This window comes from Echinops telfairi, unplaced genomic scaffold, assembly GCF_000313985.2.
Source record: "Echinops telfairi isolate 266 unplaced genomic scaffold, ASM31398v2 ScPeMD7_70;HRSCAF=299, whole genome shotgun sequence".
NCBI classification, from domain to species: domain Eukaryota; kingdom Metazoa; phylum Chordata; class Mammalia; order Afrosoricida; family Tenrecidae; genus Echinops; species Echinops telfairi.
The window spans coordinates 40,927,337-40,941,413 of NW_022103968.1; the positions used below are offsets into that span (position 1 = coordinate 40,927,337).

General features: G+C 41.7%; 1 protein-coding gene across 1 annotated transcript in view; it reads right to left on the minus strand.

Annotated features, from left to right (window-relative positions):
* The window catches only part of MINPP1 (multiple inositol-polyphosphate phosphatase 1), a 41,703-nt gene that overhangs the window by 26,758 nt on the left and 868 nt on the right, over window positions 1-14,077 (minus strand). Inside the window, exons 2-5 of the mRNA XM_045291672.1 lie at window positions 13,974-14,075; window positions 9,910-10,107; window positions 5,440-5,537; window positions 651-784 (exon numbers count right to left, since the gene is read on the minus strand). Of these exons, the coding sequence (XP_045147607.1) occupies window positions 651-784; window positions 5,440-5,537; window positions 9,910-10,107; window positions 13,974-14,075 (532 nt within the window). The remainder of the gene's footprint in view (window positions 1-650; window positions 785-5,439; window positions 5,538-9,909; window positions 10,108-13,973; window positions 14,076-14,077) is intronic.

Sequence of the window (14,077 nt, forward strand, 5' to 3'; positions counted from 1 at the left end):
AGCAGATAGAGGTCAGGCTGGCTTAAAAGGCATGAGGGGTAGAGGGCTCAAGGGAATGAGAGCCAGAGAGAGGCCTGCCTATAGGCCAGAATGAAAAGAGGCTGCTCCAATTAAAGAACTGTATCTTGAGTTGTTTCTGATCTTGAATTGCAACCTAGTTTTAACTGTTGCTTCCCCAGTACATCCCCTACTTGTGAGGATGGTCTGTGAGTTGGGTGTGGCCCTGGCAACACACGATGGAGCCCAGCAGAGGAGAGTGCCATCAGAGAAACGGCTGGTGTCAGAATTCATGAAAAGTCTGAAGAGACAGGCTGTGCCCGACCTCCACCTCACAGCAGGAAGCCTTAGGCCAAGACTGACAGTGATTCTCTCCCCCTGGGAAGTGAGAGCAGCTCCTAGGCCGCTAGCCTCCATTTGTCACAAACACATGACTAGATAACTGTACACAAGTTCTTAGTAATGCTCTCCTTCTTACCTGAGTGGACAGTGTGTATATGTGTTATCATTTACATACATGTTATATATTTTCTTGGTGTCAAATATTATATAAAAGAAACACAATCAAACACTATTAAAAAAGCTCTGGCCATTACACTTTTTAAAAAGTTTAGACAGTCAATATATACTGCAACCTTTTTCTAAATGTTTACCTTTGTTTCTGTTGAATTGCTTTATCCAAATGCTGAAAGATATACTCAAACAGGATGCAGCTGGATCGACTATTAATAGCATAACCATATCCTCTTTTCCAGTATTGTTTCAGATCATTTAAATACTCTAATACCTGAAAATGAGAATTTAGAAAATCATTGTAATACATTTTGATTAATGTCACAGATTCCCTGATTTGAAAATTCTCCAGGAAAGTGTTGTGACTATTTAATTATCACTCTGCCAAAGTAGTCTCATCTCAGCCTTCACAGATAGTATACATTTGCCATTTCAAGCTCTTAAAGAGTTAATACTACATCCCTGACATGTTAAGGATTTATGTTGAGCCACAAATCTGAATCATGGGATGTAGAAGCTGATGTGCAAATACTTAGCCGGTAATCCAGCATCCCTGGCAGTTCAGATCGGGTATTAAGGATTTATAATCACCCCTTACCTTGCTCCTAAAATTCTGTTAAGATGTCAGCAATTCCTGATCCACCCCAGGATCAGGAATTTTTAAGAATTTTAGGTAGAAACTAAATAGAAAATAAGTTACTTTGACATCAGTTTGACAAAAATAAATTACACTAAGACTATGGGAAATTATATACTACTGGAAGGAATGTTATCTCGGTGTGGGCATTGTAGAGCGAAACTTGGGAAAATTCATGGAAATAAATAGGTGGGTATACTCTATGGCCCATTAAGGTCCTTATCACATAAAGGAAGAATGCCCAAGAACGCCTTGCACTAGCACGCTCAATCCATTGCTTTTAGGCTAAGCCCCACCAATAGGGCCTCTGCAGGCCAGAGAACTGGCTCACAGGGTTTCCAAGGTTGTAATTCTTTAAAGTAGACTGCCACACATTTCTCCCGTGGTAGTTTACTCAAACTACAGCTTTTTGGTTAGCAGCTGAATGTTTAACCAGTGGGCGCCCAGGGCTCATTAGCACTCCTTCCTTATAGCAACCAACACAGAAGAAGGAAAAAACATCCTGTTGGAATTTAACAGGCCCAAAAAGAACCAAACCCACTGCCATGGAGATTTCTAACTGGAGATTTAATAAAATCGAGCTGATGGCTGTGGGTATCATAAGGCAAATGGCTTCAAAGGACGATGGTATGTATATATAATGAAGGACTTGGACTATAAACCAGTTGATGTCAAGTTGATTCCCATGGCAACTCCATGTATGTCAGAGAAGAACCGTGCTCCAAAGCAGTTCCAGGGGCTTATTTTGCAGAAATAGGTCACCCCGTCTTTCTTTTGAGGCCCCTCTGGTTAGACTGAAAGTTCTAACCCTGTAGTTAGCAACAGAGTGTGTTGTTACCAGCTTGTACAACCCAAAGTTACGTAATTATTTAAAAGTTTCATACTGTAGACAAACGTACTGACGTGGAAAGATCTCTGGCACACTGCTAAATGAAAAATGCAGGGGAAGAATGGCAACTACAGTATGATGCCGTTTATTACCCAAACACATACATCTACAAAGTAAAAGCAAAGTGAACAGACTGCAAGGTAGACAGCACACTGAGAGCAGTGGGCAACCTCAGCAGAAAGGTCTGTCGCTACAGCTGGTAACTAAGGCAGCCACCATATGAATGCTGAGCTTTGAGTATTTGTTATCGTTTGATCAGAAAGACATTAAACCAGAGAACTAAAATCCGCAACTCAAAAGAGGAAAGGAAAAGACTATGTAATCATTGTTGCGTCTATTTCAAGGAGTCCCTAGAGAAACTAAGGTCAAGAGCAGCAGTGAAACTAAGCATATTAAAAACAAAACTGAAACTGTAATAAAGAGGCTATTAAATCATCAAGTTGGCAAAAGGAACAATATACACATTTAGGGTTTTCTTTCTTTCTTTTAGAAAAAGAATTTAAGAAAATATTAGATAAGAGTCTGCCAAAGAAATCAGAGAATATCATAAATTGGAAAACAGATATTTATAAAAAGCACATGTACATAGTATTACAATTATATATAGATAAACTTTAAAATATAAATGAAATGGATGGTTTTTTTCTAGTAAAGTAAGCTAGGCAAATTAACTCAGAAAAACTTGAACATGTGAATTATCCACTGTTGTAGGCCCAACTTAGAGAACTGGCTTTAAAAATGATTCTTCTAAACTTTCAAAGAAAAGTTACTTCTGCATACATATTTAAACAGTCCCAGGGCACAGAAAATAAAGGACAGCATCTTAATTTATTTGAAGAGATGTACAGAATCCCCATATGAGAGCTGGTCAAAGGAAACACAGAAGAAAGAGATGAGGCGAGAAAACGACACACCAGTGCCTTGCAAGACAGTTAAAAGCCCTTGCCTTCCACCACTAAATACATCTGGGACCAGTCACGGTCACAAAGAAAAATAACCCCTTACATTTCTAACCCCCCTAGAGAGGAATAAGGTGAGGGTCAGCAGTACACCTTCCACAAATGGGCACCACTGAGATAACCCAATCACAGTTTACACGATTTAATAATTCTGAAATAAAACATTACATAATAAAATTTAGCAGTTCAATAAAAGTATGTATCATCTGCCATGACGGAGGAATGGATTCTATCATGCCCTTCTGCCATAAACAGTTAGGCAAACTGTATAAATGTCTTCAGCACTGCACTGTAAGCAGTGAACTATGGTCACCCAGAAACCGGAAAACAAAATCCACTGCCCTCAGGTCTACTCTGACTCCGAGGGATCCTACATTGGGTCTCTAAGTCCACAAATCTTTAAGGGAACAGATATACTCTCCCCTTTCTCCCTCAGAGTAGCTGGTGGGTTTGAATCACAGACTTTATAGTTCGTAGCCCAATGCCTAACCCACAACACACAGATTCTTATGCTCCCTGAAAGGAAACAGTGAAATCTATATAACTGCCCAGCTTCCTACCTAAAGGCCCAAGCAGAGCACAACAGTCTTCCAATAGGAAGAGTCAAAGCTCTTCCAGAGTTTGCAAAGGCTTTGGGGATTGGAATTAAAAGGGCCGTTATCTGAGCGGATCAGTGGGCTCCAGAGATTTTTGTGAGGTTTCTTTCCTTCAATCTGGTAATGAGAGCTCTATTCTAAATTCTCAGAACTATCACCAAACTAGGAGATATTTCAAGTTCCAAGCAATCTAAATCTGCCAGTTTGAAATTTTCAAAATAAGTTGAGGTGAGAAGAGAGGGGAAACATTAACAATAGAGATAAAAAGAGTAAAACAAAAAGAAAAGGAAGGTGGGGAGGGGGCAGGGGTGGGTAGAAACCAAGGCATAGAAACACTACATATTTCTTGAACCCAGGTCTTGACTTCCTGGATTCTGCAATATATTAAACTACCTCCCCACTGAAAAAGCTAAAAGGCACAAAATGCAAGAATGTCTGAAAGGAGAGGGCTTCAAACAAGGAAAAGGGAAGGAAGTATAAGTAGGAGACAGAGATTGAATAAACACAGGCTGGTTATGACCAGAGATGTGCATTTTCATTGAAGGAAAAGAATTCTGCACTTAAACCAGAGAATACCAACCTTCATAATAGAAAGGGAGCAGATGGCAGGTAGCCAGTAAATTATCTCACACCCCTTTACACCAACTAAAATAACCTGGGCAGATAATAAGTTCCTTTATTAAAATACACACTAATCATTTACACCACTGTGAAAATCACTTCAATTATACTTATTGGACCTTTTTTTGTAGGAAAGAAAGTTGGTTAGGGAAGAAAGAAAAGTTAGGTAATTCTGATATATGTGTATGGTGACTATAAGTCTCATTTATACCTGTCTAGGCAAATTAATAGTGCTCCTTTCACTATCCCAACTTGGAAGATAATAATATCATCATCCTACACACAGGGCTTCTGAAGTGGTGTTCATTAACTCACTGCCACTGAGTCAATGCTGACTCATAGCAACCCTCTGTCGGTTTACCAGACTGTAACTGTGTACGAGGGTACACAGTCTTTCTCCTGAGGAGCTGCTGGTGGCTTTGAACTACCGATCATGCAGATCGACACCCCAACACTTAACCACTACACCATAAGGACTCCAAGCTGACATGGAAGGACATGGGTAATTATAGGAGATGAAGAGAGTACTAGGTACTCAGGACAAAGGGAAAAGGTGAGTCATCAGGAAGTGATTCAGGAGTACAGAGAAGGGAAACAATACACCTACTTACTACTAGGAAGGACCCCAGCTGGCCCAGTGGGTTGCATGTTAGGCTTCTAACCAGACAGTCAGTCGTTGGAACCTACCAGCCGCCATATGAGACAATGAGGAGACTTTCTGCTTCCATAAAGATTTATCGCCTTAGAAACCCACAAGAGCACTTTTATTCTCTATAGGGTCACTCTGAGGTTTTTTGTTGCTTTTGTTGTTTGACTACTACCTGTGCTCAGCATCCTAAGGTGCTAACCCACTACGGGCCTCGGGCCTTTTGCTCCAGCTCACCTCTGACTCCAAACCCTAACTTTGCATAGTATCATCAAACATCATGTCATCAGCTCTGATCTGGTTGCTTGTCACCTTTGTCTTTATGAAATAATATAAACCACTAATTTTCTTTCAAATATACACTAGCTCTCAGTATTATGCACTCAATTTACAAGTGAGATGGGACCTAACTGAGAAACTCATCCTCCTTTATTCAAAGGAAATTCCAGTTAGTCACAAAAACAGTTCAGCGTTTCTCATTTTGCTTGCTTTCTGAAAAGCTGCCTCAAAGTTCAGAAGAAAAAGGAAAACTATGCCCTCCAGTCCCACCGAAAAAAGGCAGGAGAAGGCAAAACACCTACCTTTGCGTCATTTATATCAAAAACATCACACCAAGGAGATTTAACGCCTTTAATTGCCAGATCAAATGAACAGGTGAAAAAGGCTACTTGAATTAAATCTGAAAACAAAGTAAAAAATGGTTAATGTATTCAGTCTCCTATTTTCTGCAGTCTTTCAAAGGCTACACATACCTATAGAATGAGTTGTACAGCACAGGTGAAGAAACTGGATACATTTAGTTTGGAGACTTCTGTTTCTGATTGGCTATCAAAGAATTAAGATTTGCTCTATACAGTCCCCAAAGGGTAGAGCCAGAACTGTCAGGAAGAACAATTAGGAGGATTTGAGTCTACCGAAAAGAAGAAAGCTTCTCGTTGTATAAATCATCAACTTTCTTAACAGCAGATTTGTTAAGAATACGTTTGCCTATGAAACTGACCAGAGTTTGCTCCAAAGACTTATCTATGTAGAATATGTTTGATCTTTGTTTGTTCGGAGGTAAATAGATAAAGTTATAAAAAGTTTAGTCCCCGCCTTAAAGTTTTTAAATCACAAACTATATTTACTATGATATAGCATATTATCCTGTAAGTTAAGAAGTAAATAGAGAGGATGCAGAAGGTGAGAGAAGTGACTGCGAGGGAGAGAAAGAGAAGAAGGGAGAGCACGTGAGTGGCCACCAGGAAGGTGAGGAAAGAAGGGTAACATCAGCTTCTTAAAATTTAGCTGCTCATGAATGTCCAAATGTGCTTTACACAATTGATGTATGTATGGAATCTGATAAGAGTTGTATGAGCCCCTAATAAAGTGATAAAAAAACACACAAAATTTAGCTGCTCATCCTATGTAGGTTTTTTTCTTTCTTTTTTCCTCTCTCCTTTTCTTTTTCTCAACCGTATGTTTTCTTATTGTTCGGAATTGGACATTGCTGGTTTGCTCACTTATATGGGACGGACATGGGAGGGAGGCTCTGGGAAAAGGCAATGGAGCCAATGGCCCCGGATGGTCTGCGAAAGAAGGAGGTGGGGAAGGGTGTGGTGAATGGACGGCGTCTTGGGCAGGGCAACGACTAGGGAAGTGGAACCAGCATCTAGGAGAGGGTAGAGGTCCTGTGAGTACTAGAGCAACACCAAGCTGGCGGAGAGGAAGCACTAAGCGGTGGAAGAAGGGGAAAGGGATGGCGGGGCAGGAGGAGGCAAGAGGAAACAGAGGTAAGCTCCAGGAAGGCATGGATAAGGAGATTAACAGAGGTGTGCACTTATGTGAATACATTAATCCATAAAAATAGAGGTATTCGTCTACGTCTATGTACATATATTTATAAGGCAATACACTGAAGCTGCAGATGGGCCTTGGATCTCGGTTCACACCTTCCCTCAATACAAGAACACTTTGTTCTAACATACTGGCATTCTGTGATGCCCACTCTCCTCTTCCCCTGCACCATTGATCACTGAAGATAAAATGGGCGCATAAGCAGATGTGGTGAAGACCGAGGATGGTGCCCGGCTATTAAAAGATACAGTAACTGGGGCCTTAAAGGCTGGAAGTTAAACAAGCGGCCATCCAACAGTGAAGCAACAAGCCCATGTGGAAGAAGTGCACCAGCCAGTGCAATCGTGAGGTGTCATCGAGACTGGGCAACGGACATCAGAAGATCCACAACAAACAATAAACAAACAAAAAATGCACTGGTGAGAATGGGGGGGTGAGTTTGGAGTGGAGACCCAAAGCCCATCCGTGGTCAATGGCACATCCCCCACAGAGGGGTCACAGGGAAGGGATGAGTTAATCAGGGTGCAGTAGAGCACCAATGGATCACGCAATACACCTCTAATCCCTTGAGGCCTCCTCACCCCCCACTATCATGACCTCAGTGCTGCTTCCCGCTCTGGACTAGACAGGAGCATGTACATAGGTAAAGGCAAGAGAAAAAACCCAGGACACATGGAACCCAGGACACATGGAACCCAGGACACATGGAACCCAGGACACATGGAACCCAGGAACAGGAATGGGAATAGCGACACCAAAAGGGGAGGAGGGAGGGGGAAAGAGGTGGGGAGGGAGGGGGAACATGGTGGGGAGGAGGGGGCACCGATCACAATGAATGGCACATAACCACACACCCCATCCAGGGGGAAGAACAGAAAGGAGACAGCAGTTGGTGTGAGATTTGAAAATAATGAACAATCTATAATCTATCAAGGGGCCATGAGGGTTGAAGGGGGGGAGGGGAGAGGGGGGGGAGTTGATCCCAAGGGCTCAATGGAAAGTAAATGTCTAGAAAAGAATGATGGAATATATGTACTAATAAGTTGGTATAATTGATGTATAGATTCTAACAAGAGTTGTAAGAGCTCCCAATAAAATGATCTTAAAAAAGAGAGAGAAAAAGAAAGAAAATTAGCTGCTCAAAGGGGCAGTGGGACTTCAGAATAAGCTGCTTGAGATTTTTGTCCCTAGAAAAGACACTATGCTTAATAAAGTGGAGAGTCAGTGACCAAAAGGCAGACCCTCAGCTAGATGGACTGACATAGTGGATGTTGTGTCCAATGGGCTCAAACATAAGCAACACTTGTCAGGGTGGTGCAGGGTTGGGTAGTGTATCTTTCTTGGTACACGAGGTCACAATGAGTTGGAAATGACTCAACAGCACACGACAAGAACAACAATTAGTTCATTACTTTCAGATACATAGGGTTTTGAGAAACAAGGATAAGGGAATGGGTATTTGGACTACACAAAAATAATCTTTGCCCAGGTGAGGACTGAGCATGATAGTGGGCCAGGAGGAAAGTCAAATGAAATAGAGAAAAGAGCTGGGAGGCACAGGGCATTTATAGGGGTCTGGATAAAGGCATGTACATATGCAAATATATTCATATATGAAGATGGGGAAATAGATCTATGTGCATATATTTATAGGTTTAGTATTAAGGTAGCAGAAGGACATTGGGCCTCCACTCAAGAACTCCCTCAATGCAAGAATATTTTCTTCTATTAAATTGGCATTCTATGATGCTCACCTTTCCAACACAACTGCTGAAGATAAAGCGGGTGAATAAGCAGATGTGGTGAAGAAAGCTGATGGTGTCCGGCTATCAAAAGATATAGCATCTGGGGTCTTAAAGGCTTGAAAATAAACAAGCGGCCATCTAGCTGAGAAGCAACAAAGCCCACATGGAAGAAACACACCAGCCTGTGTGATCATGAAGTGTCAATAGGTTCAGGTATCAGGCATCAAAAACAAAAAATCATCATTGTGAATGAGGGGGAGTACAGGGTGGGGACCCAAAGCCCATTTGTAGGCAACTGGACATCCCCTTACAGATGGGTCACGGGGAGGAGACGAACCAGTCAGGCTGCAGTATAGCCTCAATGTAACATATAACTTTCCTCTAGTTCTTTAATGCTTCTCCCCTCCCACTATCATGATCCCAATTCTGCCTTACAAATCTGGCTAGACCAGAGGATATACACTGGTACAGATAAGAACTGGAAACACAGGGAATCCAGGACAGATAAACCCCTCGGGACCAATAAGGAGAGTAGCGATACCAGAAGGGTAAGGGAAGGTGGGGGAAGAAGGGGGATCTGATCACAAAGATCTACACATAACCCCCTCCCTGGGGGATGGACAACAGAAAAGTTGGTGAAGGGAGACACTGGACAGTGTAAGATATGAAAAAATAATAATGTCTAAATTATCAAGGGTTCATGAGGGAGGGAAGGTGGGGGTGGGGAGGGGAAAAAAGGAGGAGCTGATACCAAGGGCTCAAGTAGAAAGCAAATGTTTTGAGAATAATGATGGCAGCAAATGTACAAATGTGCTGGACACAATGGATGGATGGATGGATTGCAATAAGAGTTGTACGAGCCCCCAATAAAATAATTTTTTAAAAATTGTGAGTATATGGTATTTATTATATTAGCCTTGTTATTGTATTATATTTATTATATCAGCCTTTGTTCATATTTAAATGCTTAAATTGTTTCCCAAAATTTAAAGCACTGCCTGTGACTCAAATATACAGCCAGTTTGAAAAAGGAAAAAAATTCTATTTCAAATGCCAATCTTTAAGCTATCTTTACATTTTTAAATTTTTATAAAACATCCAGGCTCCATGACATACACTTCTGAACTGCTTCCATTGAGGGTCTTTTTATTTACCTAAACTCTAACAAACTCACTGAGTAGTCAATTCTGACTCAAAGCAATCTTACAGAACGGGGCAGCACTGCCCCTGTGGGTTTCTTGTTGGGCTGCTGACTGTAAGGTCATCACTTAAAAACCACTGGTTGCTCAGAAGGACAACGCTTCCTACTCCCATAAAGAGTTAGTCTTTCTTGACCTAGAATACGCTATTTCCTTAAGGTAAATTCTACTGTGGGTCTTTAAAAAGAACAACTTTGTTTCCTTATTTTTTCATTTTCAGAGTTCAAAAACTTAAACCAGAAGCTCTAATGGAAGAATCTAGGCTCATTACCTGCATTTAGATCATTTACTGGTACTTCTAAAGTAGCTGCAACTTTTTTAATAATGTCTTGCATCTCTGGCCCAGTTTTGAAGGCTTCTACGTGGAAAAGAGCCGTGGCATTCTTTTCCACATCAGTCAAAAACTTCTTGCAATGATCAAAGAATCTCATTAGTTTATCATTAATTCTTGGAGGTCCACACTCCATATCTGAAAGGAGAAAAGAAACAGAAAAGAGAGGAATGAGTGGCAATTTAGGGTTGATGAAAATAAGCACATATTGATCAATAAAAATGGAGGGCAAAACAAATGATCCTCCATTTGTAATCATTGTGATTCATGAGAGAATATGCTGGAAAAGATTCAAGAGATAAAATGTGTTACTGCAATACTATGTGACAAAATAAAGATAACTACAATGACTTTTCTCTAAAGAAACCAAAAGTGATTACAAAGTCATAAAAAAGTGAAAACGAAAAAAACAAGTATATTATTTACATTTTGTTTCTATTGAGTGCAAAATATTTGAGAAAGCAAGCACTAAACTAAAATTTTAAGGTGAGAGATAGTTCCATATATTAAATGTTTTTCTACTCTACACCCAAGTCTAAATAGACTATTTGTTTTCTCAATTAACTTTCTCAACTCTATTACTTTACAAAGCAATTTGCTCCAGGTAAAACTACCAACAACAGCACTAAATATGTTACATGTTGTAAGTCTATCGCATTCCATTGTGTTTGCTGCTTCTGGTTTGGTGTATCTTCTAATTGGAGCTCCCAGCTTTGCAATTAGAATTTAATAAGGTACATTATTTCCCCAGTTGACAACAAAAAACATATGGGCTTATACTGTAAAGCATTGGATAATCAACTACTGGGGTGCCTTTTAAGATTTTCCTGGGTCATAATCAAAACACATATATCAATCATTTCTCCAATAATTTATCATAAAAATAACACCAATGTCATCACAATATATATATATATATATAAATGAGAAAATTTAATGCTGTTATAACATTTAGCTTTCACATGTGTATATTCAGTGGCCCCACAAATGAATAATTCAGTCCCGATGTGAATGTTAAATGGATTAGCGTTCCTAAGAAAATATCTCAACTACGAAAATAAGTGGCCTCAAAATATGACTCTTCATGTGGATCTGTATGTTGCATCCTTGTTGTAATCTAACTACCATCATTCTTTAAACTAAGGCACTGTCTTGTTTCTACAAGAATACAAATTCTAATTCAGTGCCCTTCCTCAAAAGCCCAGATATACACAATAGACAAACCTATTGTCCTACGAGGATAATGAAGTAGCTAGGCAGAGCGTTTTAACTCAGACTGAAAAACAGTGAGTGGTGGACTTACCCTGACCTACTCTGATCCCTGGCTTTGTATTTCCAAGCACATGCCAATTCTGATAATGTCACCTAAAGACAGAAATGTTTTCATCCCAGTAGGTCCCTTTGTGGTTTGCACTGAGTACTATGCTATGTCAAAATGTGTCTGGCTTTCAAAACTCACTTAATTTTATTGCTCTGTGGAGAATTTTTAAGGACCTTGGATGGCAGTTTGCTGTTACTTACTAACTGCTGGGGAAGAAAGGTCTGCTTGAAAGGCCTGGAAGTCTACTTCCATCAGATTAAAACCCACTACCTTCAAGTCAATTCCAACTCTTGCCGATGGAGCAGACCTGCCCTGCAAGGTTCCCAAGACTAATAAAGAAAGCGGAATGCCACATCTTTCTCCCAAGGTGCTACCGGGTGAGTTCAAAACCACCAACCTTAGTTAGCAGCCTAGTGCTTTAACTACTGGCCACTAGGGCTCATCTCCATAGATTACAGCCAATCAAAATCCTAGCGTCCACTTCTACACATGGGACCAACTCCAAGTGGGATTCAATGTCAGTAACAGGTTTGTGTTTTCGGAAGGGTATGGGGAATTTTCTCCATGTTAATGGAAAAGTCTAACTATCATTAAAAAGCACACTTCAACAAGTGATGTCGAGAATTCAGCCAATTGCGTTATCCACAGAACTGTCAGATATGACAGTTGATGGAGGGACAGCTCGGAAGACGGCTAACGTGCTTCAGAGGGGATGCTACCAATTTACCTGGTTTTCACTTGGGCTTTGACATCATGTGGTATTCCTCATATCAACTCTAACCTTAAAATGAATTCTCAAGAAAATGTTTTACCTGAAAAGGGTTGGTAAGGCAACGAAGTTTGAGAACCTATGGTACAGAGTCATGGTTAAGAGAACACTGAAACCGACTGCCGGAGTCCTGAGTTGCATATGAAACTGAGCAAAGTATTTAGTGTTTCCGGGTCTCAATTTGTTCATTTATAGGGGGGAGGGGCAAATACAAGGGGCCTTAGAAAAATGTGACACAATTAAAAGATAATGGAACTTTCCCATTATAGTCCCAGTATAGTCCCCATACTATCAAAGGGGCCCTGGTGGTGTGGTTACACATTGGACTACTACTACCCTTAAAGTCAGCAATTCAAAACTGCCAGCCACTCTTGGGGAGAAAGATGAGGCTTTCTACTCCAGTAGAGTTAGTGTCACAAACTGACAGGGGCAGTTCTATAGAGTCCTATGAAGTCGCTGGGGCAGAACGGACTTGATGGCAGTGAGTTTGGTTTGGTTTGGGTTTACTATCTAGGAGCCTTGGTGACGGAGTGGTTCTGCACCGAGCTGTTCAGCGCAAGGTCAGCTGATAAAAGGGTTACCATCTCGGGATCCCGTGGGGGCAGTCTTACCCTGTTCTATAAGGTCACTATGAGTAGCAACTGACTAGATAGCTGTGAGTTTAGCTTTTGGTTTTGGGTTCTTGTTACCTACCTCATGAAATTGGTGTAAGGTACATCTGTACATTAAAACTTTCTGTGGAGAAACATCTCTGTTGTGGAAGAGTGCTAGATTCTACATTGGTTTTCAAACTAGTGAAGAAGAATCGCCAAGGCTTCTTCACCTGTGAAACCCAAAACACTGCCATCGCGGGGTTTCCATAAATGACCCTATAAATTAGCATAGCACCCACCCTTTGGACTTCCGAGGTGGTAAATCTTCATGGGAATAATAAGCCTCGTCTTCCTCCAGAGGAGCTACTGATGGAATCCAAGTGCCAACCAAGGCGCTAGCAGCCCAATGCAGTACCCCCCTACACCACCAACGTTCCTTATAAAATAAAAGGACTCCAATAAATGATTCTTCAAATTCTGCACATTATTAATGGAATCAATTAGTAGGTCGTGGCCTATGATCATGGACCACAATCACAAAGAGAACTCTACAGTGTAAGAAGGCTTCGAAATAATTGCTTGAAAAACTCCATTATCTTTCAAGTCCATTTTTCCCATGAGCTTTTTGAAGTCCCCTCGTATATAACAATACAGAAGACGTCGAATAAAGACAAGAACATCTGAAAAAACTCATCCACTGCCATAGAGTCCTTCCCAAATCATAGTGACCCTGCGAGACGGAGTAGAACTGCCTCTATGGGTTTCCCAGACTGCACTCTTTACAGGAGTAGAAAGCCTAAATGCTTTTTCTCCCCTGGAACTGCTTCGAACTGCTAACCTCTGCACGAAATCCACTACGGCTACCAGGGATCCAGAGCTGGCAGGCATAAACTTGGCTACTGTCAGAAACAGAGCGTGAAAAAGCGTTCTAGACTAAAAGGGAAGTGGGAAAGTGCACCAATCATAGAATCTGTTGGCAGGGGAGGAAAAAAACCCAGGGCATGTGGGTGAGGGAAGGGTTGAGTTGGCACGGAGAGTGGGCAAATTCAATTTGGGAAAAGGCAAACCACGTCTCACTGCCAGGACCACTCATAGCGACTCCGTAGGGCGGGATCGAACTGCCCCTGTGAGTTTCCCAAACTGTAACTCTTTCTGGGAGTCGAAAGCCCAAAGCTTTCTCCTGCAGCGGGGGGTTTCCAACCGCGGGCCTTGCAGCAGATAGCAGCCCAACGCGTGAGGACTGCACCAGGGCTCCAGCGAGCCCCGAACGTCCCGCAGCGGGGGGGAGGATGCAGACCGGCAAACCCCGGCGGGCGGTCACCTGCGACGTCGGGCGGCGGCAGGCCGGGGTGGTGGTGCTGCCACAGTCCCTGCAGGAAGGCGGCGCCGCTGTCCACGCAGCGGTGCTTGGAGCTGGTGAGGAGC